This window comes from Sinocyclocheilus grahami, unplaced genomic scaffold (genome assembly GCF_001515645.1).
Source record: "Sinocyclocheilus grahami isolate Dianchi unplaced genomic scaffold, SAMN03320097.WGS_v1.1 scaffold196.1, whole genome shotgun sequence".
Classification (NCBI taxonomy): Eukaryota; Metazoa; Chordata; class Actinopteri; order Cypriniformes; family Cyprinidae; genus Sinocyclocheilus; species Sinocyclocheilus grahami.
In genome coordinates, this window is record NW_015505375.1 from 1,895,443 (window position 1) to 1,919,872 (window position 24,430).

The following is a 24,430-nucleotide window of genomic DNA, read 5'->3' on the forward strand; positions in this document are numbered from 1 at the left end:
GAAAACCATCATTGGAACAGGGAGATTTGTTCGCTCTTCACCTGTGGTCCCATTAGTTAGTGAATCCTCCACGTTATTAAAGAATGAGAGCAAGAGTGAACTGATCGTCTGATCTCATTCCATTCAGTTCAGTGAGTGTGGACTCATTCAAATGGAGACAATGGAGCCTGAACTGGGTAAAATCAAGTTAGCTCATTTAAATGCTAATGTACATGGGAAATGCTAATGTACATGGATCTGCAATGGCGCGAGGCTAACTGTGCGGCAACTAAAGGAGAAAAGATGTATCATCCTTTCACAGAGCTATACTTGGTCTGGATGCATTACTTTCACTTGTTGTGTTTTACAGTCAAGACTTTGCCACTCTAACCCTAACCCACTTTATAATGTTCTCTTTTGTTGGACAACAGGTTTAGAAATGTGAATACAAGGGAAGTTTAGCTTTAGGAATTTTAATTTAAGCATGTTTAGCTTAGTTAACGGAAGGCTACCTGCTGCCATCAGAGCAAGTGTAATTACTGCATTCACGCACTCCTCGGATGCTCTCGTTTCCCACGTTGTGCTTTTAAGTCGGAATATGAAAACAACATGGACACTCTTGTTACTACAAAGATTTGTTGGATTTGTATTATTAGAGCTTTCCAACTTGAGTTCACCTGCATTTTCTCAGTCGGGAAATTATTTTTCACGTGCGGTGCCAGTGATGATGCTTCTCACGTCCGTTTCGGAGAACCGGAGGAAATATTTCAATCAATCGCTCAGGCATGGCACCGATATGAGGCACCGAAATCTGCGTTCGGATTTGGTTCACATACCGGCTACATAGGTACCGGTGCCATATTGGTACCGGGTTTCGGTACCCAACCCTACTCCTTCAAGCTGGAAATGACTCCAAGGACAATTTGTCGATGCTATTCTTAATGTAGGTGGGAAGCTAGGCTTACATAAATATAAATCTTCGATCTGACTACAGCTACATGCATTTATTCTGTCGAGGAGTCAGCCCTCGGTATATGAATAGCTGAAAACAGACACTGCAGAGATTTAAGGTGCTGTTGTCCCAGCAGGGACCAGCCTTCATGACCTTCGGACTGCAGTAAACACAGGCAGCTATAGCACAAGCCCAAATGACCCATCAGAAATATCAACAGACCATCATCTCTCAACAGAGAACAGGTCAGTGCAGCCAGGGCACAACAACACTATATACTCATAAGACTGCACACGACATTCTCTATATCTTATGCCGTCTCAAAAAGAATGATTTATTTATTCTTATTTCTGTCAATCAAGTATTTAGTGACAGACAAACAAAAAGCAGTAGGAAGGCAGATTGAGCTCTTCTGGTTGTGGTACACGAGTCATTCTGAGACTAAATTCAGGAGGCTGCCGTTTCAACACAGCTGATACACACTAATACACTCCAAAATACATTTTCACCACTCATCTCTCTTCCCTGGAGAGATACAGGTGACTGAAAGTGATTGTAGCAAATTATACGCAAGACGGGTCAATCAATACTACAAGAAAGTACCTAGAAATATTATTAATTTACAGCTAACAATTCAATACAGATACTGTAAAAATGATCACTGTAATGAATTTGCCATGTCACCATCATAACAAAATTAATATGGCACTACATGAATGTTATTGTCACATGTATATTATGTTTTACTTTAGTTGTCTCTGCTCCTGTTTGCCTGCCTGAGTTTGTAGTTAGTTTCCTCAGTTACTCCTTAGATAATTCTTCCATTCAGCTCTGTTTAGCGTCCTTACCAGTGTATATATACTCCCTGTTTCGTTCTACTCTTTGTCTGGTCTCGTTTGTGTATTCTTTCATGTGGATTTACCTCTGTTATTTCTCCTGGGTAATTAAAGTGACTTTCTGAGCTACTCAGTATCGTGAGTGTTGGTTAAAACTTAACAGTTATTTTTGGCAAGGCTTAAATTCACAATGAAACTGAATTAGTGACAGACCTTTTCTTCCATATTATGATGTACATCCAAGTGAAAAAGATTACTGAAAAACAAAACTAAAAAATGTAGGGTAGGGTCTTGGCATGAGTTCATTGGTTGTCGATTGGATGAAGGCAAATCTGATTTTGTGCTTGCCGTCGATTTTAAGAAAGCTTTTATGCAGACTAAATGATTGAAGAAGTCTGGCATACATCAGTTGATTTACCAGAAGATTGAGCTGACATTTTGAAAAATGTAATTAAATGTATTTATTTTTAAATTATTGAATTGTTCACATTAAGATAATAAAGATGCATTCGGGAAAACAGAAGAATTTTCATATTATGACAATTTTGAGACAAAACTCAGTCTTATACTTAGGGCCTTTCGCACCGCAGGAACCAGTACCAGAACTTCATAGAACCAGAACTAATTGTGGAACTAGCCACTTTTCGGCGTGTTCACACCGCCGGAACTGGGAGCGATTTTAGTACCAGACTGCCTTTTTAGAGAACCAAATTAGCTCCTACTCCGGAGCAGGGTCTAACCAGCACAACTGGTACTAATCGTGACGCAAGTAGACATTGATTGGCCAAACGCGTATGAAAACGGCCTCACCCGCCATGATTTAAAACTCTGTGTAAACATACTGTAAGCATGTCAACTTATTTCGCAAGTATGGAGAACAGCGATAGATGGACGGACGCTGAAGTGCAGGCACTTGTAGCAAATGTAGCACTGCCAGTTGTTGGAGATTCTTAGTCCTCCTTTCCGTTCTTTCAATCGCTTTACGTATACATCGACTTTCCATGTCCATTATTGTGAAACCCGCGAGACACAACAAAACACAGCTCCGATCACAGCGTCCTCCATCCTCCTGTTGTTAATGTTGTTCTTCTTTGTTTCTGTTGTTGAACGCCGTGCACATATGACGTCGCTGTCGACCGGCTTACGTCACTTCTTAGTACATACTCTCGGTGCGAATGCAACCCTTTAAATGGTACTGGAAAATAGTTAGTGCAAAATCGTCCCAGTACTTTAATACCGTACATTTAGTTCTGGAACTAAAGCGGTGCGAAAGGGCCTCTTGTATATTTTGCAGAGTCGCATCTCTGTATCCACTCGGGGGTCCTTGGACTGAAATAGACTGTCAAACGCTGCACTATACAAATAAAACTGACTTGACTAAATCTTAAAAGGAACGACCTTGCTACCGATCAAATATAGAGACGCAGGGAAAACTAAGCAGGTGTGAGAAAAATGACAAAATTCAATCTAGTAATATACAAGTGATTCACCAACCAGAGAGTCACCAGTACAAAAAACAACAACAACAACTTCTCAAACAGTCAAGAAACCTTGTGTAGAAGTCAGTGCACGACTTACATATTTAGAGCAATATGACAGATGTTACATCAGATATGAGGGCAGGATACACATAGCCAGAGGCATAAAATAATTAGCTTTTCAAAGAACGCACAGACTCGGTAATGAATGAAAAGATCAAGAGCAACAATGTTTCATAATCTTGAGTCAGATAAGCTTCAGCCAACGAGTGAAAAAATGGCTGCAGACCTTTCTTTCATTGCACTTGAGCTCACAATATTCTCTTTTTATTCGATAAACAAGAGGATGCAAGCACCAAATGGATAAAAGAACGCAATCTCGAGGTGGACCGCTTCCCAAAAATAATGCAAATGTCCATTTATGCACAAAAAGGAAAGATGATAAAGGAGGCAAAAGACACAAACACAAAAGCCCCTCTCACATCATACTGGGCTGATTATACGCTAAACAAACCACTTTCACTTACTATGCATAACATTTAAAATGTGCTTTTAAAATATCTAACAAGTCACCATGCTTGTCTACTTGATTATTTCTAAAGTAAACACCAAAGGAGCAGACAATTCATTCATATAGTCAGAGTCACTGAGCTATGCAATAAAAATCAATATTAATCATTTCCCACATAAGACACATAAGCAATGCATTACAGGGACTGTGTCCAATAAGGCACCTCTGTTTGATCTCACTGCGCTGTGCAGTGTAAGAGCTGATAGGAGATGCCATTTCTGATGGGGAAAAAAACTCCAAATGATCAAGCCTTTCTTTAGTGTGAACATATTAAAGCAAGTATATGACAATCACTGACTTATAGAGATTCTTATGGAAATCATGTTTATTTCTGAATATCATATATCGCAATACACTTTCATATTTATGCAGAGCCCAAACAACTCAATATCGGACAAAACCTTAAGATGAAACATGAAAACAGCTTCTGATCATGAAATAAATGATTAACAAATACAAATTCTGCTAATGATCCCACATATCCTGGCCAGATCACTAAGATCATTATCAAAAGTGTAACTGTGTGGGCGGAACTCTTCTTGAAATCATGTTCTTCTACATGGTATTTACATCATTCTGAAGTCAGAGCCACCGGCACACTCTCATTTTCCATCCTTAATGTATGATACACCGAATTTGTGCACTACACTAGTAAGGGCACTACAACACGGGCAAGAATTTTTTTATTATTTCTGTAAGTCCTATAGAGCATGTTATAAAGTTCAATGAAAGCCCCATTTTCATCTGTGGGCAGTCAAATATACATAATATATTTTATTGAAAAATTCTTTAAAACATTTTATTTTTATAATATTATATAAACTATATAAATTTGAAATCAGTTCGATTTTTTTTAAGAAATTCATTCAGCCACAGTGCATTAAACTGATCAACAGTGATAGATAACAAAAAAAATCTATTTCAGATGTTGCTCTTTTAAACTTTGTATTTATCAATAAATCCTGAAATGTATCACAGTTTCACACAACTATTTTCAACACTGATGATAATAAATAACATGTTTCTTGAGCACCAAATCAGCATATTAGAATGATTTCTGAAGGATCATGTGACACTGAAGACTGGAGTAATGATGCTGAAAATTCATCCTTGCCATCACAGGAATAAATTACATTTCAAAATATATTAAAAAAGAAAATAATTGTTATAAATTATAATAGCATTTCACAATAGTGTTGTTTTCCTGTATTGAAAATAAATGCACCCTTGGTGAGCAATAAGAGACTTCTTTCAAAAACATTTTTAAAAATCTTACCGACCCCAAACTTTTGAATGTAAGTGTATATAAACTGGAATACATGTATGTATCCTTCCTGCGCTTTTCTGGGAATATGACTGGCTAACTGCACATCACACACACACACACACATATATATATACATTGCCAGAGGTTATCACACACACACATACACACACACAAAGGCAACAGGATCACATATATCAGAGCGAGTGCTAAACCAGACAGCAGCTTTGTGCCAAAACCACTTACACCCACATTAGTAACTCCATAAAAAAATGCCTGCCCACACCTTCTACACCTCCCCACTACTGCACAACAGTATTTTTCATTCAAAACATTTTCTATCCTTATGCCTGAAAAATGCAGCAAAACTAAATGTAATTATATTTTTATGTGATTATCAATATAGTTTGCAGGGGAAGAACAGATTAAATACTCCTTTGCTAAAATCACACAAAAGTGAGTAACCTCACCAAGGTTTTTCCATTTGTGTTTCTATTCAATTCCCGCAAGAGATAAATGTATAAATGTCCTACTGACGCAAAAATATAATCTCAACATGCTTCTACAAACAGTGTTTGTCCTTCAGCATAGAACCGTAACTATAAGGGATCTGAAAGGAGGGGCGGGGCAGCACGCGCGTGTGTGTGTGTAAGAGCAGGTTGCCTGGACAAGAGAGGGGTAAGAGACTGTTGTGGAGACGGAACCACCAACTGGGATCACACTCAGGAATTATGCACCTCACTCACATCAATTATGCACCTAAGCACTCACACTCCCTGCCTCACACTCATTCTGACTCTCTCTTCCATACCACTCCTCAACTGTCTCTCTACCCCTCTGTATTATGTTTCATTTGAGATCAACTACTTTGAGCAATACACACAAAGATGAGCAGACCTATAGCATAAGTGTTCATTTATAGCTTGAAGCGGTTTGTTATTTTGTTCTTAGTTATGAAAAGTTTAGCCACTTTATGAGCATATTTTTTTAGAATATGCACATTATTTTCTAGTCCTAATGGTTTCATTGATCGGTTCAGGGGAGTGGGCTGGCTATTGTTCTCTGGACAAAAAGGAGCTCATCTTTTACAGCAGCAACATGATGCTTGATTTCCAGCTTGAGGCTTGAATTTGATGCTTGATTTAGCATGATCATGATAAGCTCTACAAATCAGCCAGAACTGAAGGACAGGACATAATTATGTTTATATTCCACAATTAGAATCTCACCATCTAATCATGATTTTATGTGTCATTTGCTAAAGGAAGATTTATACCAGGACAGAATGCAAAATCCCCTGTACAAACAGATTTATTAATCAGACTTCACTGGCTACTGACCAAGCAGGTCCATTAGTAATTGTAAACAAAACAAAATCTGACATTTCCATGAACAAGAAGATGAAGATTGTAGGTCCAATTTTACATAAGAAAGATTGTTAATTGTAAATCTTGGGTGACCCTGTTAAGCTTTTCACCACACCAGTAAAACCTTTTATTATTTATTTATTTATTTTTACTATTACTATTCACTAGTATCTGCATATTTATTATTTAAAAAATAATCATATTATTAAAAATAATAATTCATTTAAAAACATGAATTATAGTTTAAACATTTAAAAAATAAAATATTTAATGTCAACTACTCTAGATAGATAGATAGATAGATAGATAGATAGATAGATATAGATAGATAGATAGATAGATAGATAGAATCTTTTACATTCTGAGGACTCAAGGTAAAAATATAAAACTTAAATGAGACTATTTTTTTAAACTAGACTAACTTTTTTGACGACTTCCCACGTTTTCGTTTAACCTTTTTTTTCAGCTGTGGTCCTTAATGAGAAAGTGAATAGTCACACCAAAGAAGCTCTCGAATGAAAAGGAGTTGGATACAAAAATGAAAGAAACAAACCGACGAGCCTTCCATCTTTTTCACTGTAACACCGCTTTTCATTTTTGGAAGACGGCTGAGGAGGACGACTATCATCTTGAATACGTGCTCGCAGCAGCGGGCTTGATGTTGCACTGAGAGGATGAACCCCTGCCGTATCCTTCACGAGCGCATCACTTCATTCCGCATCCACACGCTACAGCAAACATTCAGACAGGGGGAAACATAAGACAGAAAACCAGCCTACCTGCATAACCTTTGATGTCGTGATGTTCATATATAGAAGTCCTGTGTTTTTAGAGGTATAGAGCGTGGTAACCGCATCGACACCGCATCCCGGAGACTGAAGAGCGGGACGTAGAGAACAGCAGGGGGCGCTCCACTGCAGCGCGGGGCTAAATCACCACAAGCCCCACCCGAGAGAGATGGCTTTTCTCTCTCTCTCTCTCTCTCTCTCTCTCCCACACACCCGAGAGAGAGAGAGAGAGAGAGAGAGAGAGAGAGAGAGAGAGCAATCGTAGCTTTATTGTGTGGGGAATTGATCTTAAAATTATGCTATCATCTTCATTTACTTTAAATCAAGTCTTCATCAGCAAACTAGCAAAGCTTAGCATTGAACACGTGCGGATTTAAGCGTTACTCTTTAGCTTTCTTGCTAATAACTGTCCTTTTTAAGAGAAAATGGATAAGAAACAGAAAACACATATTATGAAAGAGAAGAGAAACAATGAGAATTGGCTCAAAGACTAAACCTGAAAAAGAGCAGAAAGACTAGAGAGAGAGAGAGAGAGAGAGAGAGAGAGCAATCGTAGCTTTATTGTGTGGGGAATTGATCTTAAAATGATGCTATCATCTTCATTTACTTTAAATCAAGTCTTCATCAGCAAACTAGCAAAGCTTAGCATTGAACACGTGCGGATTTAAGCGTTACTCTTTAGCTTTCTTGCTAATAACTGTCCTTTTTAATATGTCATCAATCATTACTAACAATTAGTATCCATACAGGTTTACAAATCCACTACCCTTGAAGACTCGTGTGATGTCTTTTATACAAAGCCGTTTCTTTCAGGCCTTGTTTAGAAGGATAATTTCGCCCAAATGATGCATCACTGTACGATCAGATTGTCCATATGACATTACATAAGAGAGATTTACGCTGTTTCCATGAAGCATTTAATCTGTTTTTCCTGATGCTGTTGGGTGTACATGGAAGTTAATGCATGTTAGATCATACATGCAAATGAGAACAATTAGCTAATGCCTTAATGTTATAAGACAATAAATAATAATATGACAATGAAATCAATACTACATTAGCTTAGAAAATATTAGATACTTAATTCCCTTCTCTTGTAGATTGAGAAAACGTATTTCTCGAGGCTAAGGCAATAAACAGCTTCCAATGCCCCAGATAAAACTGGACATGTGGTTTGAATATGTGCAATTAGGATGAGCTGCCTTTGGGCTACTGAAAACAATTACCATGCAGCTACTCTTGCCTCATGATTATCCAGGCAGATGTTTTCACATTATGTCTACAAAAAAACAAGCAAGCTTCAACAGAATATCATTAGGAAGCGTGATAATATCCCTTGCACCGTTGAAGATATTTCCACTAAAAATGTTTTTAACTAGCTTCAGATTTATTTGATGCTTGTTTTCTTCATGTTCAATTCAGAGCAACATGTAATATTGCTTTATTAATACGTTATTTTTCGTTAGATTTATGTTCGTTGATTTATTTACGTTAGATTTATGTTCCTTTTCAGACTGCCGAATGAATTGAAATGTCAAAAACAGCTTAAAACATCAGAGAAAAAAAACTTTTATTCTAATTGTGCTGAAGCTGGAAAATTCAAACAGGACCTTGGAGAAAACACAGTGAGAAAGCCCACAAACATTGGTTCCCAATTTTACTCCTAGGATGAGCTGCCTTTGGGCTACTGAAAACAATTACCATGCAGCTACTCTTGCCTCATGATTATCCAGGCAGATGTTTTCACATTATGTCTACAAAAAAACAAGCAAGCTTCAACAGAATATCATTAGGAAGCGTGATAATATCCCTTGCACCGTTGAAGATATTTCCACTAAAAATGTTTTTAACTAGCTTCAGATTTATTTGATGCTTGTTTTCTTCATGTTCAATTCAGAGCAACATGTAATATTGCTTTATTAATACGTTATTTTTCGTTAGATTTACTGGGACTACAGTGGAGAGATGGGTATGAGCCAGCTTGTCTCCCGGAATACATGGTTGTTGTCAGGCAAAAAAAAGAAAGCTCCAATCTGTCTGTTCCATAGAGAGCCAGATGAGAGGCTTGCAAGGATTACAATTCACATTCATACACATAGCAAAACGTATCTGATATTTTATTATAGCATTTAAAACATGCATTTAATTGAGCTTATTTTGGCTTCTATTGTTGTAATCATCATTAAAAAACAACAAAAACCCCTAGCGTAGTGTCACACAAACATGAATAGAAAAAGAGGAAAATTTAACAAGCTTTACAATATTTGTACACATTTTGAATGTGTGAGCTTGTAAAGGGCCAAAGGATCAAACTAACTTAAATTAATAATTTATTAAGTCACTAAAGAAAATCTTTACATCAGAAAAAAGGCAAAATCCAAGAATATCAAGTACACCATAACAGGTTAAAAATGAAGTGGAATCATCAAATTTTTCTTGCAATGATCACAAATGAACAGCCTAATCAAAGTGTCACTGTTTACTAGATAACAATCTCCTGTGTAATAGCTAGGCTTGTTCTATCTCCACAAGAACCCCATCACAGTCTTTAGGGTGGAGGAACATCACAGGTTTGCCATGAGCTCCTATCCGTGGCTCTGGGGAGAGCAGTCGGATTTTCTTTTCCTTCAAATCAACTATTGCAGCATTGATATCATCCACCTGCAATTGAACAGGCAACATTATGGATACTGACACTAAACTATGAAACAAGTTCAATATTTACTGTGAAGACACCTGCAATGTGATCGAATCACAAGACATTTAGTTTCTGAATGTTCATTATTTTTCTTTATTATTATTATTATTATCCCTTCTACTGTTTTTTTTATATTGGAATATTGTAAAAGCAAGAATTAACAGATAAAAGAATATTTAATATCATATACCAGTATTTAATTTTTTATAACAATTGAAATGTATATATAAAGGTGTCTTATTTTTATCCATTTATTTAATAATAAAAAAATAATTATATATATATATATATATACACACACACAAGCAAGAATTAACAGATAAAAGAATATTTAATATCATATACCAGTATTTAATTTTTTATAACAATTGAAATGTATATATAAAGGTGTCTTATTTTTATCCATTTATTTAATAATAAAAAAATAATTATATATATATATATATATATATATATACACACACACACACACATACACAAAACCTTTCAACCAAATGTGAGTATTAAAAGAGGAGTATTGCCTGACCCATTGGTTCTCAAATCATATTTACTTTTCCCCCGAATAGCTTTTTTTTTCTTTTTTTTTTTGAAAAACAAAGAATCAGAATCTTCAAATTGTGTTTCATTAAATAGGATAAAAAAGAAAGTTGTAGAAAGCAGCAGTGTCAAAATTACAGCAGAAACACTAGAAGAAACATCTTTGCCAGTACAGGTGGGCTTTGGATATTATGTTGGACATTGGGGGCTGGGGGTTCTAAAAAGGTTGAGAACTACCGATCTAACCTAATCTAATCTTTACCTCGATACAGATATGATGCATCCCCCCGGCTCTGTTCTTCTGCAGGAATCCTGCAATAGGGCTTTTCTCTCCCAGAGGGTGCAGAAGCTCTAATTTGGTGTTTCCCAGTTCCACAAACACAGTGTACACCCCATGCTCAGGGAGAGGCACAATGGCGCTTACTTGAGCCCCCAGCACATCACGGTAGAGTGCTGTGGCTTTCTCTAGGTCTGGCACTGCGATAGCCACATGATTCAGCCTGCCTAACTTCCATAATGACCGAGGGACACCTTGACTGACCGGTACAGTCAGAGACAATGCCCTCACTGAAGGTAAGGTGTGCAACGCACACCTCGAGAGACCTGTAACTTCAAGAGATATGAAATGGCAATATGGATGCATTAAATCCTGAACGACAATTACAACAAAAATAGTCTATGATGGATTTTATTCACGACGGCTGTCAAGGAGTAAGATGCATATAACTGCAACGTGTGGAATTAGAATAAAGCAGCTCTAAATGTTGCAAACGTTTAAAGGAAAAACTTAAAGACACCAAAACAATATCAATTTACTACATTTTACCTGCAACCTTCAGTAAAAAGGAAGCCATCTTTGCGGTCACTGAAAACAAACAAAACTTTATTTAAACAGTGCGAAACACGTGTTCAGTTACGTGTTTTGGTAATAGAGCCACGATTTACTCATGTAAATATTTTTCATAATATTTCAATTTAAAAAACAGGATTATGGTAGACTACAAACCAGTAAATCGCTATATTAAGAAAGGTTAGGTTATAAGGTTATATGGAACCTTCTATGTGGAACGCAACATAGTGCATTTTGTTTCCGAGGGTTGTATTTACCAAGCGTACGCAGAAACCCATGTGAGAGTGCTGAGATGGCGAACGGAGATGGCAGCACGTTGGAGAGCTGCTTACAGTTACTAAACAGCAACACAGCACACCCGGAGCTATTTCTCAGGTTAGGTGCACATTCAATTATTTAAATATGTTGTTGTTCATTTAAAACAGAACGTTTTCTAACGTTAAAGAAGCTGAAACGCGTGTCGGGCCACACAGTGCAAAAGTCCCACTTTGTGCTTGCGAGTTTAATATATGTGACATGTACCTTTCTTTAATTTCTCTATTCATTTTCTATGGGAGTTTTGTTTTTAAACTCTAAATAAATATAATTAATGATAAAGATATGCAAATAGTAATATAATAATAATACTACTACATATGAGTGTGGGTAAAACAAATAATGACATTTCTCTTTTATGCTCTCAATCTTTATTCAGTGTCCAGGATGCTCTGGCAACAGACTTCAAAACACTTACCAAGACTCTTTACGATCGGCATAAAGCCCATGAGCCTGCAGACTGCAAAGGAAGCCCACTGGAGCAGCTGGTCATTGAAAACTTTGATGAGGAGCAGATCTGGCAGGAGCTGGAGCTTCAGAACACTGCTTTACTGACACATTTTGAGGAGGCAGTTGAGCAAGCTGTCACAGATGACACTATAACATTTCTCGAAGATCCAGAGGAAGAGGAGGAGGATGTTGATAATGGGGAAATTGCTAATAATTTGGAAGAGAGCGCAGAGGAAGATGAGGATGATGATGATGATAAGGACAAAGAGGAGGAAGTTAAGCAGAGGTTGACACCATCTGCAAGCAATGAGGATGATGACTTCTCTGGTGAAGACTCGGATTTGGACTTTGATGTAGATAAATTTGAGAAAAAAAACAAACAGCAACAGTCAGCTGCCAAATTATCAAAGTCTAATAGGACTCCATCAGAAGTGGATGACAGGTTTTTTAAACTGTCAGAAATGGAGGCTTTTTTGGATAACATGGATAAAAGAGAAGGAAAGGAGAGTGTAGAGGCGGACATAGACTACTTTCAGAATTTGCCATCTGATGATGACGAGGAACTCAGCTTTGATAAACCACTAGAGCTGAACAAACAGAGAAAGGTAATGGTGTAAAAGACTTTTCCTGAGTCTTCATTTATTTTTTAAAATTATTTTAATTTGTTGCATCACGTTTATGGACCCCCCAGTGTGTAAACTTTTGGGTCTAATATGACTTCTCATGAATCTCTGTGTCTTTGTTTTACAGAAGAAAAGCTCCAGAGATATGAAATACAAAGATTTCTTTGCTCCAGTGGATGGAGAGCCTGAACAGACGGATCCAGATGAAGAGAAGGAACCAGAATCTAATGATGATTATGAGGGAGAAGAAGATGATGACAGTGAGCTGGAGGAGGAGGATGAAGAGGATATGAATGAGGAAGATTTTGATGTGGAGGAGTAAGTCATGAGGATGGATACCTGCTGTCCTCCATTGTTGTGTGTTAGCAGAATATAGTGTTACAGCATTTTCTTTCAGAGATCTAATGCATTTCACCTCTAAATTTAGGGATGACACGGGTGATAGAGCAAGAAATGCTTTACGCAAGGTGACCTTTGACCTTCCTGATGACAGTGAGGGTGAGGATGTGGAAGATATTCTAGGTGGAAAAGCCAAAAACGTGCCTAAACCGGAGTCCAAGTCATCCTTTGAAAAGAGACAGGAAAAGGTATTTAATACATTTTTATTTTAGTTTTGATTCAGTCATTTTAGTGCTTATTTCAGTTAGTTGTCAAGGCAACATTTATCATTTTCATTTAGCTTTTCATGTACTATTTATATTTCATTTCTTCTGTGTTTCAGTTAACAAAATTTTTTTTTTTTTAAAGTTTTAGTTGTCAATTATAAGCCTGCTTTGATGTGAATTTAAACAGATGGCAAAAAAGATTGAAGAACTGGAGAACGCTGCATTGTCCGAGAAGCCGTGGCAGCTGACAGGAGAGGTGAGCGCTCAGACTCGACCGGAGAACAGCATGCTGGAGGAGGATATAGCGTTTGACCAGGCCTCTAGGATGGGTGAGAGTTTCATGCTGATCTTCACAGCAAAAGGCTTAATGCTTTGAGAATCTTTATAGATTTGTTCATTACTTTGTTTCTCTCCTCCACAGCTCCAGCAATCACAGAGGAAACTACCTTACAGCTTGAGGAGATTATCAAGCAAAGAATCAAAGATCAGGTTTGTTTAAACTTCATGTTCTATATTTAATGTTCATCTTCTAATATGATGCCGTCTTTGTTTTGAAGGCAAGTAAAGTAATTGTTTAAATCATTCATTAATCCATTTTGTGCAAATTGCCCATTGAATTGAATACCACAGTTTACCTAGGAATGTTTTTATGAATGTTTGTCAGCTTGATTCGTAAATATGGCCCAGTATACTTCACTTTTTTTTGTTGTATTGTGGTTGTGTCTCAGGTGTGGGATGATGTGGTAAGGAAAGAGAAGCCTAAAGAGGAGGTGTTTGAGTATAAGAAGAGACTTACTCTGGACCATGAGAAGAGCAAACTGAGTCTTGCCGAAGTTTATGAGCAAGAATATATCAAACAGACACAGGTGAGTCCTGTCCACAGCTATGTCTCTCATTTCACCTCCTGCTCATACTTATGTATAGGTATAAAAACATTCCCCCCCCCCAGTTTCGCAGACAAGGCTTAAGCCTATTCCCAGACTAAGGCTGCGTTTACACTTGGCAACATCAACTGACTTTTCTATCTGGATAACCGATCGGATCTGTCTTTCCCACGCAATATTTAAATAAGTCTGCAGAGGATGGCCCGGTGCAAAGTCAACCTGAAGGGGTGGGCTTTCTTTTGAAAAGCATTTTCAGTCTCGGGACATTTTACAAATCATAGATAAGTGTAGGAGTCTCACTAGTCTCCACACGGGTGTTCTCCGTCTTTTTTTCTGACAGTTCGCGAGAGAGGGCGCGGGGTTTTGTGTGATGTCGATTAGCGAATGCAGACACGATGGCTGGATTGCGTTTACATTACACAGAGATCCGATCACAATGCGTCCTCGACTACCTCTGGAGCAGGACACGCTGATCGGATAACGTTCCGATCAGAAGCGCATTTACACTTGTCTTTTCAATGTGTATGTGGACAACATCCGGATACAGGTCGCATGTTAATGCCAAGTGTAAACGCAGCCTAAAATGTAAGTCTGAGCTGTTTCAAATAAAAGAAACTTACACTGACTGATCTTAAAATATATCAGTGCATTTGTTTTGTCAAGATGCACATCAGTAATGTTTTTTTCTAAGGCACATTTATAAAAAATTACTTGAATGTCCTAATTGAACTAAGGCCTAATCCTGGCTTAGTCTAAGCCCTGTCTGTGAAACCAGGCTTTTAGGTTATAATTTGAATGATGTCTGAAATTGTGATTCACGTACATATACAGTAATATTGTCAAATACTATTACAATTTAAACAACTGTTTTATATTTAAATATATTTTAAAATGTAATTTATTCCTATGATGGCAAAACTGAATTTTCAACAACCATTACTCCAGTCTTCAGCGATGCGGATTTGATGCTGAAGAAATATTTCTTATCAATGTTGAAAACAGTTGTGCTGCGTAATGTTTTTGTGGAAACTATACATTTTGTAAGGATTCTTTGATGAATAGAAAGTTCAAAAAGCAGCATATATTTGAAATAGAAACTTTTTCTAACATTATAAATGGCTTTACAGTTACTTTTGATCAAATGAATAATCCTTGCGAATACAAATATATAATATATTTTTTTGTGGGCTTCAGGAAAAGAAGGAAGAGGAAGAGAACCCAGCACATGTAGAAATCCAGAAACTCATGGACACACTCTTCCTTAAACTGGATGCGCTATCAAACTTCCACTTTACACCAAAACCAGTGAGTTAAATTCTCCTTATGGCTTGAGCCAGCTATAGTGTATTCCTGCATGTGTGACGTGGATAAAAAAAATGATTTCAAGCTATGTACCTATAAAATGGAAAAAAACAACAACATTCAATTAGGCTGTTTATTAAAACTAAATATATTGGCCTAAACATGTAAAATGGATTCCTGTTCTGCTAAGTTCATCTCTCTGTACAGCATGTTCAGATGAGTCATTCTTCATGTGTTATTTCTCTGTTTAGCATATTCCTGAGGTGAAAGTGGTTTCCAACTTGCCTTCTATTACTATGGAGGAAGTGGCTCCAGTCAATGCCAGTGACGCCACACTGCTGGCTCCAGAGGAGATTAAGGTCTGTGTGGCCTGCTCGCATCACTTCCAGTTTATCAGAAAACCTCACTTTTAAGTGCTTACGAAAGAGTTTGCTTTGTAGTATTTGAGTGAAACATTTACACAAATTAGATCTCAGAATCTTCATTAGATTTCAATGCATTTTATTCCCTTATCTCAGGAGAAGAATAAGGCAGGAGACATACTCGGAGACACAGAAAAAACCACTACAGATAAGAAACGAGAGAGACGGAAGAAGAAGAAACTGAAGCATCTGAAGATTAAAGAGCGGGAGAAGAGACAGCAACTCAAAGAGGAGATGAAAGGAGACAAGAATAAGAAGAAGAGTAAAACTGAGGTTGAACAGACTCTCAAGAAACTTACTAAAGGAGGAAAAGCCAAAGTACTCACGGTCGGTAACCAAGTCAAATGCAGTATTAATGAATCCAATTACATTATTGTGGTTTTGTTTGTGTATAATATTTTCTCCCCCTGTACATTCTGACAGAATGATGGCATGGATAAGGCTCTGCGTTCCTCTCAAGCCTTCTTCTCCCAATTACAAGACCAAGTCAAGAGCCAAATCAAGGGCTCGAAGGACCAGACGGCAAAGAAAAAGAAACAAAAACAGATTTCTGTAAACAAGCTCAAGTTGTAATGTTGACTTGTCAAAAGCAATATGTACAGTTATTAGTTTTATGAGAAATTGAATTGTTGTATCTGGTCATTTTTATTCAAATAGATTTCTTTTTCTTGTATATTTGTGTCTTGGGAGATTTTTTTTCGGTCTGTTTTTGTACTATATACTCTCACTATTAACTCTAAAAACAATGAAAATATTGTTTGCTCTTGTAATAAATTGCTTGTGAATAGACAGAGTTCCTTACCTGGTAGTGCTATATTAATAAATCAAGCTTTCATTAAAATCATTAGTATACTGTCAATAGTGGCCCCAAAAAGTATTTAAACACTGAAGTCAGACATTGAAATATCAGCATTAGATACAAAATATCAAAACAAGGGGCAACTGCAAACACGTTTGTAGATTTTTCTAGACACATTTCTTAACTATTTTCATGGATGTATTGAAGTCAGTTTTCATTGAGTTCACGCTGGAATTCGTGCAGAGTAATTACCTGAACAAATGAACATGTTCCACAATGTCTGACAACCGGAAAGTGTCCAAAACGTTTTGCTTTTGAACAATATATCTTCATATAATAAACCTAACACTTCATTTGTGGAAATGTGCTTGTGCTATATTTATTTAAAATAAATACTACTGTTTTTGATATTGCAGTACATAATTTCAGTATGTAATATTTACATATTTTTATAAAAAATTGTTTTATTATTTCTTGTATATTAAATACTTTTTGGGACCACTGTAACTTTCAATAAATGCATCATCCAAAAAAAAACTAATTTATATATTTTATTCATTGCCATTTGCGATTTACTTAAGCATTTACTAATGGTGTCTGCTAAATGAATAATCGTAAATACAGTTTGTCATAGCGCTAAGTAGTCAGAAAAGGGCATTAATATTGAGTTAAGTGCTCTGTAATGTTTTCCTTGGTTTGGTTACAGCTAGTGTCACCTGAACTTGTGTTCTGTCAACGTAAGCTGAGATTAAAATGATTTTACTGGTTTCTAATCTCATAAAAATATTAGAAAGTCATATTTACTGCCGTTAAATATGAACAAAAATGGCAGGACTCCATTCAAAGTGGCAATTCTTTTTATTTGCATGAAAATCTGAAGAGACAGATTTTGCAAATTGCCTCGCAAGGCTCCCCTGAGCTCACAGTCAAAAACTAAAATTAAGAACCTTCATTGACTCTCTACACAGACACAACCGACCAACCACAGATATCTAAACAACTGCCACACATAGCTTTGGAATTAGTCAGCATAGTTCCATTCACACACCAGAGGGGAAACTCCTGTGATGCTTTTGTAGCTTTTTAATAACCAGAAAAAGAAACAGGTACACTGCAATCAGGGCCCACAACAAGGCACAGAGCATCTGTACAACATCCCTGTTTTAAGTATCTTTGCATAACTGAATAAATATCAGTGCCGTTTGACAAATCAAACCGTGCCATTAGAACAAACACAGTTTTCATACTCATTACAGCACTACTGGTAAACTACACACATACTGTGCATTACTTCAGACTAGTTAAAGGGTATCAGGAGAAAAGGTAAGTACCAGTTCTAGGAAAAACAAGTTAAAGAATATAAATTGGAAAAAATAAAATAAAATACAGTCCCCAACCATAATAAAAATCTATAATTAAAAGGGTTACATATCAAACCAAGACCAGTGATACTGTCACACTAGTAAAATAACTCAAAAAGTTCACAGGTGCATTAGCACAACTTTCTCAAATTATAAATGTCTTATCTGACAGTCAGATGCTGTTTGAGACACCGACTGCACTGCAAGCCAAATCAACCGGCTGACTGGCTTGAGCAGCTGTCAGTCACCTTCAAACAGCCAAGCTGTGCTTTAGAAAGCGACGGGTCTAACAGACTGGAATCCAGCCAGCCTGACAGACACCAATATGTGCACAGTTATTGCCTGATATATGGGTTTACACCGATAAACCGTCAATTCCTATATCAAGTTTCACAATTTTGGTTATTGATTTTAATTAAGCTAACTACGTTAGACCTTACCAGAAGGTTTCAAGAAATCTTCAACTATTTTAGGATTAAAAGATAAAATATATGCGCATTTTATACCATAGATTTAAGTTAATGTTCAATTTGTTACATCAATTAATGCAGTAGGTATCAAGAACTAGCATTTATTTAAACTTGATTAATGTTAATTCTACATATACTATACTCATTTTTAAGTTAGTATAAATTTATATTAGTAAATGTATTATGAATAAACAATGATAATAAGAAACACTTTTTGAGAATCAAATCGGCATATCAGAATGATTTCTGAAGGATCATGTGACACTGAAGACTGGGGTAATGACTGCTGAAAATTCACCTCTGCTGTCATAACAATAAACATTAAACTAGAAAACAGTTGTTTAAAATTGTAATGATTTTTCTAAATGTTGCTGTTTTTACCTAATTTTTTATTAAATAACTGACCCCAAACCTCAAACAGTAGTATGTGTATTCATATGCACCTTTAATATAAGCTGTAAAAAATTGTTTATTGTTAGTTCATGATACCTAATGCATTAAATAATGATAACAAATTGAAGCTTAATATGAAGTATTACCAGTTCTACTTCCTTTCCAACTAATGCCACAAGCCTCAAATTGAGAAATCCACCAAGTATTTTAACACAAGGAGAAAAGTATATACAGGCAGTGTACAACAGATCCAAACAATCCTATGTCAGAACGATGTGCGATTGGAGCTTTATATTTAATCTGGTGCAAAAAAAAATCACTGCCTGACAACTCTCAACAGACTGAATAAAAATGTCCAGGTAACTGTCAGTACCACAAGCCTGCACATTCAAAATGAGAAGATCTTCAGGCCTTAGATGTTTGTCTATGTTTGTCTGACCTCACAGTCCTATCCCAGCAGTCTGCCCTCAAATCGTCTCATTAGCCAGCGTCTCCGTAGAGAGCCAGATCTTGGCTCCATTGAGGAACTTGCTAAGAGGAGACCCCAGAATGCCGGGGCGACACAGGTTACCCACAGGAGAGAAAGGAAACGAGGAGCTGAGGTACTCTGGAGGAGCAGGGGGCTGGTGAGGGGTCGAAGTCGCCTTAAAGTACATTTTGCTGTGCTCCGCGTGCAGATTGTTAGGAGTACCGCCTGCTCCTTTGTACTGCCTCAACTGGTTCTGGAGCATGTCAATCTCATCTGTGAGCACCGAGAGCTTGTGGAAGGCAGTGATGGGGCCGCCCTGAGGAATCTGAGCCTCGGGAACCCAGCGCAGGAAGTAGAGCTTCCAGACAGAGAGGTGAGATGGGAGGAGCTGGGGGAGCAGCAGGCCCTGTAGGTCGACAGGACGAGAGAAAAAGTCCCGAATGAAGCGTTCCGATGGGGTCTCCTGCTGCTCCCGCACCTGAGACAAATCAGAACGGAGACGCAGCACGAGGGAGTTCCGGCGCGCTAGGGTGTCGTTCGGTCCAAGCGATCCGTTTCGCAAAGCGGAGGGCAGACCCCGCAGCGTGGAACTGTAGTTTTTCTGAGGGAGTAGCAAAAAAACAATTTTCTTTTAAAAAACATTACTTTAGAGATAACAAAGTCAACAGCACACAGACTAGCAGAGATCGAGAGCTCACCTTGCTGCGCCTGTGTGTGAATGTCTTCACTGTGCCGTTCTGCACACAGGTAGCGATCTTGCCCACGTACAGGGGATTATTAAAAAGAGTCTGGTCTTTAAGACTGAACTGTTGAGACCAGTCCCACACTGGAGGAAAGCGCAGAGCCTGGTCCTGCCCCAGGTGAATACTCTTACTGCTTGCAAAATCCTGAAGAGGTGAGAGGGAAAGAGACAGACAGACATAGAAAGGGAGACGTCAACTCAAAGTTTGATAAAAATGAGTGATTTGATATGATATTACAATAACCTATCATAAAACAGACATTTCTTGCACTTCAATATAAATTCATTGTAAGATAGCAGCTATAAAGGGGTTGGACAAAAAATGTGAATACAACAGGCAATATTTCTTTATTAGGCTGTTTTAGCACTATCCGCCTCTAATACAGCTTCCAATCTTCTCAGAATAGATTAACTTTTAATTCGTCTCCAGCTGAATGTTGTCTATCAAAATACTTTTTGAATTTGCTTCTCACTCATCTCCCTAAAACTCCCACAGTGGTTTGAGATTATTCAAATCATGTGATTGAGTTCATCTTGGTGCTCCAACTGTTCAGGTTTTATGATCATGACACCATCTGTTTTACATTTTAGCATTGGTGTCTGTGATTGAAGTTTTAGCAACTGTGGCTTTTTCACGGATGTTGGTTTTGTGATGTTCTCTTTAGTGGTTTTTGGTGGAAACGTGATCTTCAAGGTGAACATTGAGGTTTGCTGTCACTTTGCTGCAGTAGTTCTGTTTTGTTTGGGGACAGTCCTTCTTGGTGTTCAAGAGTCCCTACAATTCACTTCAAGTTCTCGCCCAGTATTTTTCTCCAATGATGTTCACTGAAGTCTTGCCTTAGTGTACCCAATCATAATCGAAAAAACTATTGTTCTTAAAACACCAAACAACTGGACAGTTGTTATAGACACTCCAGGTTACAGAAACTCCTGCTAAACAAGCTTCCATGATTTGCCATTTTTGGAAGTCTAACAAGTCACTAATTTCACAGGCTGCTTGTATTAACACAACTTTTATAAAAATATGTAGTTATATAGACACTTGAGTATATAACTACAAGTTTCTATGTCTAGTTTGGCTATAAACATCCTACAATTAGACTATTGCTGACTGTGTATATTGTTAATAATAAACAATTAGGAATATATGAAAACATAAAAATGATTTAAAATAAAAACACAACAAAACACATTTCTGTTGTCTCCTTGTAATACTGATGGAGTAATGGCTGCTGAAAAATTCAGCTTTGCCATCACATGAATAAATTAAATTTTAAAATAGATTGAAGATTGAAACTTATTTAAATTCAATTTAAACATTTCACAATATTACAGTTTTTACTGTATTTTGATCAAATAAATGCAGCATTGGTAAACATAAGACTTTTCAAAAAACATTCAAACATCTTACAGACCCCAAACTTTTGAACACTAGTGTATAACTTGTTATATATAAACATATAATAATGATATACATTTAATTCAACTAGTTTAACTAAATGAACTAAATTAAAGCATCTAACCCTGCTGTGCTCTGCTCTTTGCCTGTAGGACCGTTCACATGTTCATAACTATTAAGTTTTAATAATCATTATTAAAATTTAAATGGAATAAAGGTGTGTGTGTATAACTCATTAAACCAACTTATAATATTTTTAAAATTCTTCAAAAAGCATCTAACCCTGCTGTTCTCTGCTCTTTGTCGGGGGCAATTGAAGAGGAAGGTGCTGAAGATGGGAACCCACATACTGTCCCCCAGCACTGTCAGGTACACCTCAGTGAACTCAAAGGCTGCTGGGTACTGATTCCACAGCTGCCACACACAGTCCAGGAACAGCAGGAACACAGGAGACTGCAGAGAGAAATAATATGAGCAATGAAAAAAAATATTCACATATATGAAAGAAGTGGGCCACACGTATGCCTCATACAGTCGATGAACAAACAAGATTCTGGAATCCAACTGATAAACAATGTACTACCTCCTCTTTGTCATTCTTCTTCAGATGGTTGCAGCGGTCCAGGAACCGATGCCCAGCCATTACCCATTCCTTCTGAATCAGACCCTGGAAGCCATGCAGACTCCTGCAGTGAGGATCGCACATCAGCTGCACCAGACAGGAAATCACACAACTCAGGTCCCGATCCTCTTTCTCTGTGCACACACATACAGAATAAAGAGGATCATTTATCACTTCACATAAGATTTACAAGATATTACATTTGAGATATTAGATTTGACTATAAAAGAAAACAGAACAATTAAATGAATTGTTTACCCAAAAATGAAAATATGTTGAAAATGTACTCTCCCCTCAGGCAATCCTATTTTGGTTATATGATGATTTTGTTTTGGGGGGGGGGGGGGGGGGGGGGGGGGGGGGGTATGGGGTATAATATACCTGATTATTAATAACTGCATTTGTGGCATGCTGATGACCATAGATAATTATTTTCTTGGGTTTGCATTAATATAATATAATATAATATATGGATTTATATATATATATATATATACACAACAGGATGGAGAAAAAAAATCTGTATCATAACTGTAAAAGAGATTTTTTACCTAGAAGTATGACAGGCACATTTCTGCTCTCCAGCATATAGACTACCTCTACTGCATGCCGTAGAAATGTTCTGTAAAAAAAATGCATACCACACAGCATCAACATCTACAGACAAAATTGTTGAGACCTAAATAAACACCTGAGAATGCACAAACAGAAATCTATGCCTGTTGCCAACATTTCTGGCACAAAAGCACTTCAGGCGCAAGCTGAGAGATCAAGTATGGTGACTACTGAGTGTTTCTCAATCATACCTGACATACTCCATCCATCTTGAGCTCTCTAAGGATGACAGCCACTTCTCTTCAGACTCCTCAAAGGGATCTGCATATGCATATAAATACAGAAGCAAGCAGAAAGACGCATTAGAGACAATGCCGTTTCCACCTGGTATTAAGATGCTTTTTAAATGAGTCTCCTGTGTGACCATCTAGACCCTCTCCTCTTATTTTGTCACACTGTAGATTCTACAGGAGCGGCAAATGCAGCACACAAATATGACTAAATAAATGAAGCCATTACTCTGCTTACAAGTAAATGGGAAAGGAATCAAATGGAAATAATAAACATGGTAATGCCGATTTGGATCGTAATCTTGACATATTGACACTATGAAAGCAATCCTCTGGAAATGGTCGGCAGCGGACAAGCTCAAAACATTTTAGACCCTGTTTACACCTGTATTTAACATCGTCCACTTGTGACAGGATTGACAAAAATGCATTTTAGTAGTGTAAAGAGGGTTCAAATGGATACGGCAATAAACAGATGACTTACCACGAGTCAGCTTTGATATAATTTTACAGATTTTCATTCTCGGAGTTAGAGTATCAACGGTTTCAACATGTTTTTAATGGCACCTGGAAGCACTGTGTGGGGTTCTTGGAACAATCTAAAACATTCCCTTACCATAGCCCAGACTAAATTATGAATAAACATGAATAAGCCTGGTAAGGATTTCCTACAGTCTTATACGTGTACCACAATCATCCCTTTCTCAAACAGGGTATTATTGATTACCTATAACACAAATCTGCCTCAGTTTCAGCAAAGCAGCCTGAATATCCTGGATGTTTGGGAGGTTTTTGTCCAAATCCGACTTGAAAACATCACTTCGGAGGGGGTGGCTCTTAGTGATGGCACTGGAAATCCTGCAGAAACACAGAGGATTCATTGTTTTTTGAATATGACTGCCTGTATTGTTGGATCTGGCAACCCCACTGAGCTCATGTTGTCAAAAGATCTGAGATGAGCAAACAAGCACAATCACAACTTCTGATAAGTTTTTCCAAAACATGAGATAATATATATAGATATATATATATATAAATTGCTGTTCAGAGTATATTATCAGCCAAAAGAGTATCTACTTTCTCACAACAGTACGATTATTGTTTAATTTCTCCTTAAAATGGTTTCTCTCTTTCTTACCGCTGCTCCACCTTCCTCTGCTGCTGCAGGTCACTGATGTTAGACATGCGGACCAGAGCACTCCCACTGGAGTGATTCCAGCACCATAACTACAAACCAAAGTGCACACACACACACACACAAAAATACTCTTCAAATGTCTATTATGAGCCTACATAATATGTTGACACACACGGTTGACTCACAACTATTAAGTGTAAATCAATCTACCAAGTAAGACTTTTAGAGCTTAAATAAGACATGGTTTCTCATTGTGCAAAGTTTTTAATGA

At 37.3% G+C, this 24,430-nt stretch overlaps 3 protein-coding genes across 5 annotated transcripts in view; 1 reads left to right on the top strand and 2 right to left on the bottom strand.

The window, feature by feature from the left end:
• Positions 1–9,189: 9,189 nt before the first annotated feature.
• On the bottom strand, positions 9,190–11,626 carry LOC107595079 (methylmalonyl-CoA epimerase, mitochondrial-like). 2 transcript variants are annotated; one of them, XM_016285384.1, is made up of 4 exons: positions 11,578–11,626; positions 11,297–11,335; positions 10,733–11,073; positions 9,190–9,896 (listed from the first exon to the last, which is right to left on the bottom strand). In XM_016285384.1, the coding sequence occupies exons 2-4, from the start codon at positions 11,322–11,324 to the stop codon at positions 9,744–9,746; spliced, it is 522 nt and encodes a 173-aa protein (XP_016140870.1). In that variant the 5' UTR covers positions 11,325–11,335; positions 11,578–11,626; the 3' UTR covers positions 9,190–9,743. The 2 variants fall into 2 exon arrangements, with proteins under 2 accessions (XP_016140870.1, XP_016140869.1); XM_016285383.1 differs by having other exon boundaries at positions 10,733–11,079; positions 11,578–11,625.
• LOC107595077 (U3 small nucleolar ribonucleoprotein protein MPP10-like) lies at positions 11,600–16,558 on the top strand. Its single transcript, XM_016285382.1, has 11 exons — positions 11,600–11,695; positions 12,015–12,690; positions 12,836–13,026; positions 13,136–13,295; positions 13,501–13,642; positions 13,735–13,802; positions 14,042–14,179; positions 15,392–15,502; positions 15,751–15,858; positions 16,018–16,248; positions 16,345–16,558. The coding sequence occupies exons 1-11, from the start codon at positions 11,613–11,615 to the stop codon at positions 16,492–16,494; spliced, it is 2,058 nt and encodes a 685-aa protein (XP_016140868.1). The 5' UTR covers positions 11,600–11,612; the 3' UTR covers positions 16,495–16,558.
• Positions 16,559–18,923: 2,365 nt separating this feature from the next.
• The window catches only part of LOC107595080 (myotubularin-related protein 10), a 33,373-nt gene continuing 27,866 nt past the window's right edge, over positions 18,924–24,430 (bottom strand). The window contains exons 9-17 of one of the 2 annotated variants that reach the window (XM_016285386.1): positions 24,160–24,248; positions 23,749–23,879; positions 22,983–23,052; positions 22,728–22,798; positions 22,138–22,310; positions 21,858–22,007; positions 21,679–21,699; positions 20,112–20,300; positions 18,924–20,014 (exon numbers count right to left, since the gene is read on the bottom strand). In XM_016285386.1, the coding sequence (XP_016140872.1) occupies positions 19,412–20,014; positions 20,112–20,300; positions 21,679–21,699; positions 21,858–22,007; positions 22,138–22,310; positions 22,728–22,798; positions 22,983–23,052; positions 23,749–23,879; positions 24,160–24,248 (1,497 nt within the window). In that variant the 3' untranslated portion in view covers positions 18,924–19,411. Of the gene's footprint in view, positions 20,015–20,111; positions 20,301–21,678; positions 21,700–21,836; positions 22,008–22,137; positions 22,311–22,727; positions 22,799–22,982; positions 23,053–23,748; positions 23,880–24,159; positions 24,249–24,430 lie in introns of both variants that reach the window. The other variant, XM_016285385.1, reaches the window with a different exon arrangement.

Coding starts and splice junctions, on each gene's coding strand:
- LOC107595079 (XM_016285383.1), bottom strand. CDS start 11,324: ATGGCTTCCTTTTTACTGAAGGTTGCAG. Junction 11,080..11,296: donor CTTTTTACTGAAGGTTGCAG/GTAAAATGTAGT, acceptor TATCTCTTGAAG/TTACAGGTCTCTCGAGGTGT. Junction 9,897..10,732: donor TGCATCATATCTGTATCGAG/GTAAAGATTAGA, acceptor GTTCAATTGCAG/GTGGATGATATCAATGCTGC.
- LOC107595077 (XM_016285382.1), top strand. CDS start 11,613: ATGGCGAACGGAGATGGCAGCACGTTGGAGAGCTGCTTACAGTTACTA. Junction 11,696..12,014: donor CACCCGGAGCTATTTCTCAG/GTTAGGTGCACA, acceptor ATCTTTATTCAG/TGTCCAGGATGCTCTGGCAA. Junction 13,643..13,734: donor TGACCAGGCCTCTAGGATGG/GTGAGAGTTTCA, acceptor TCTCCTCCACAG/CTCCAGCAATCACAGAGGAA.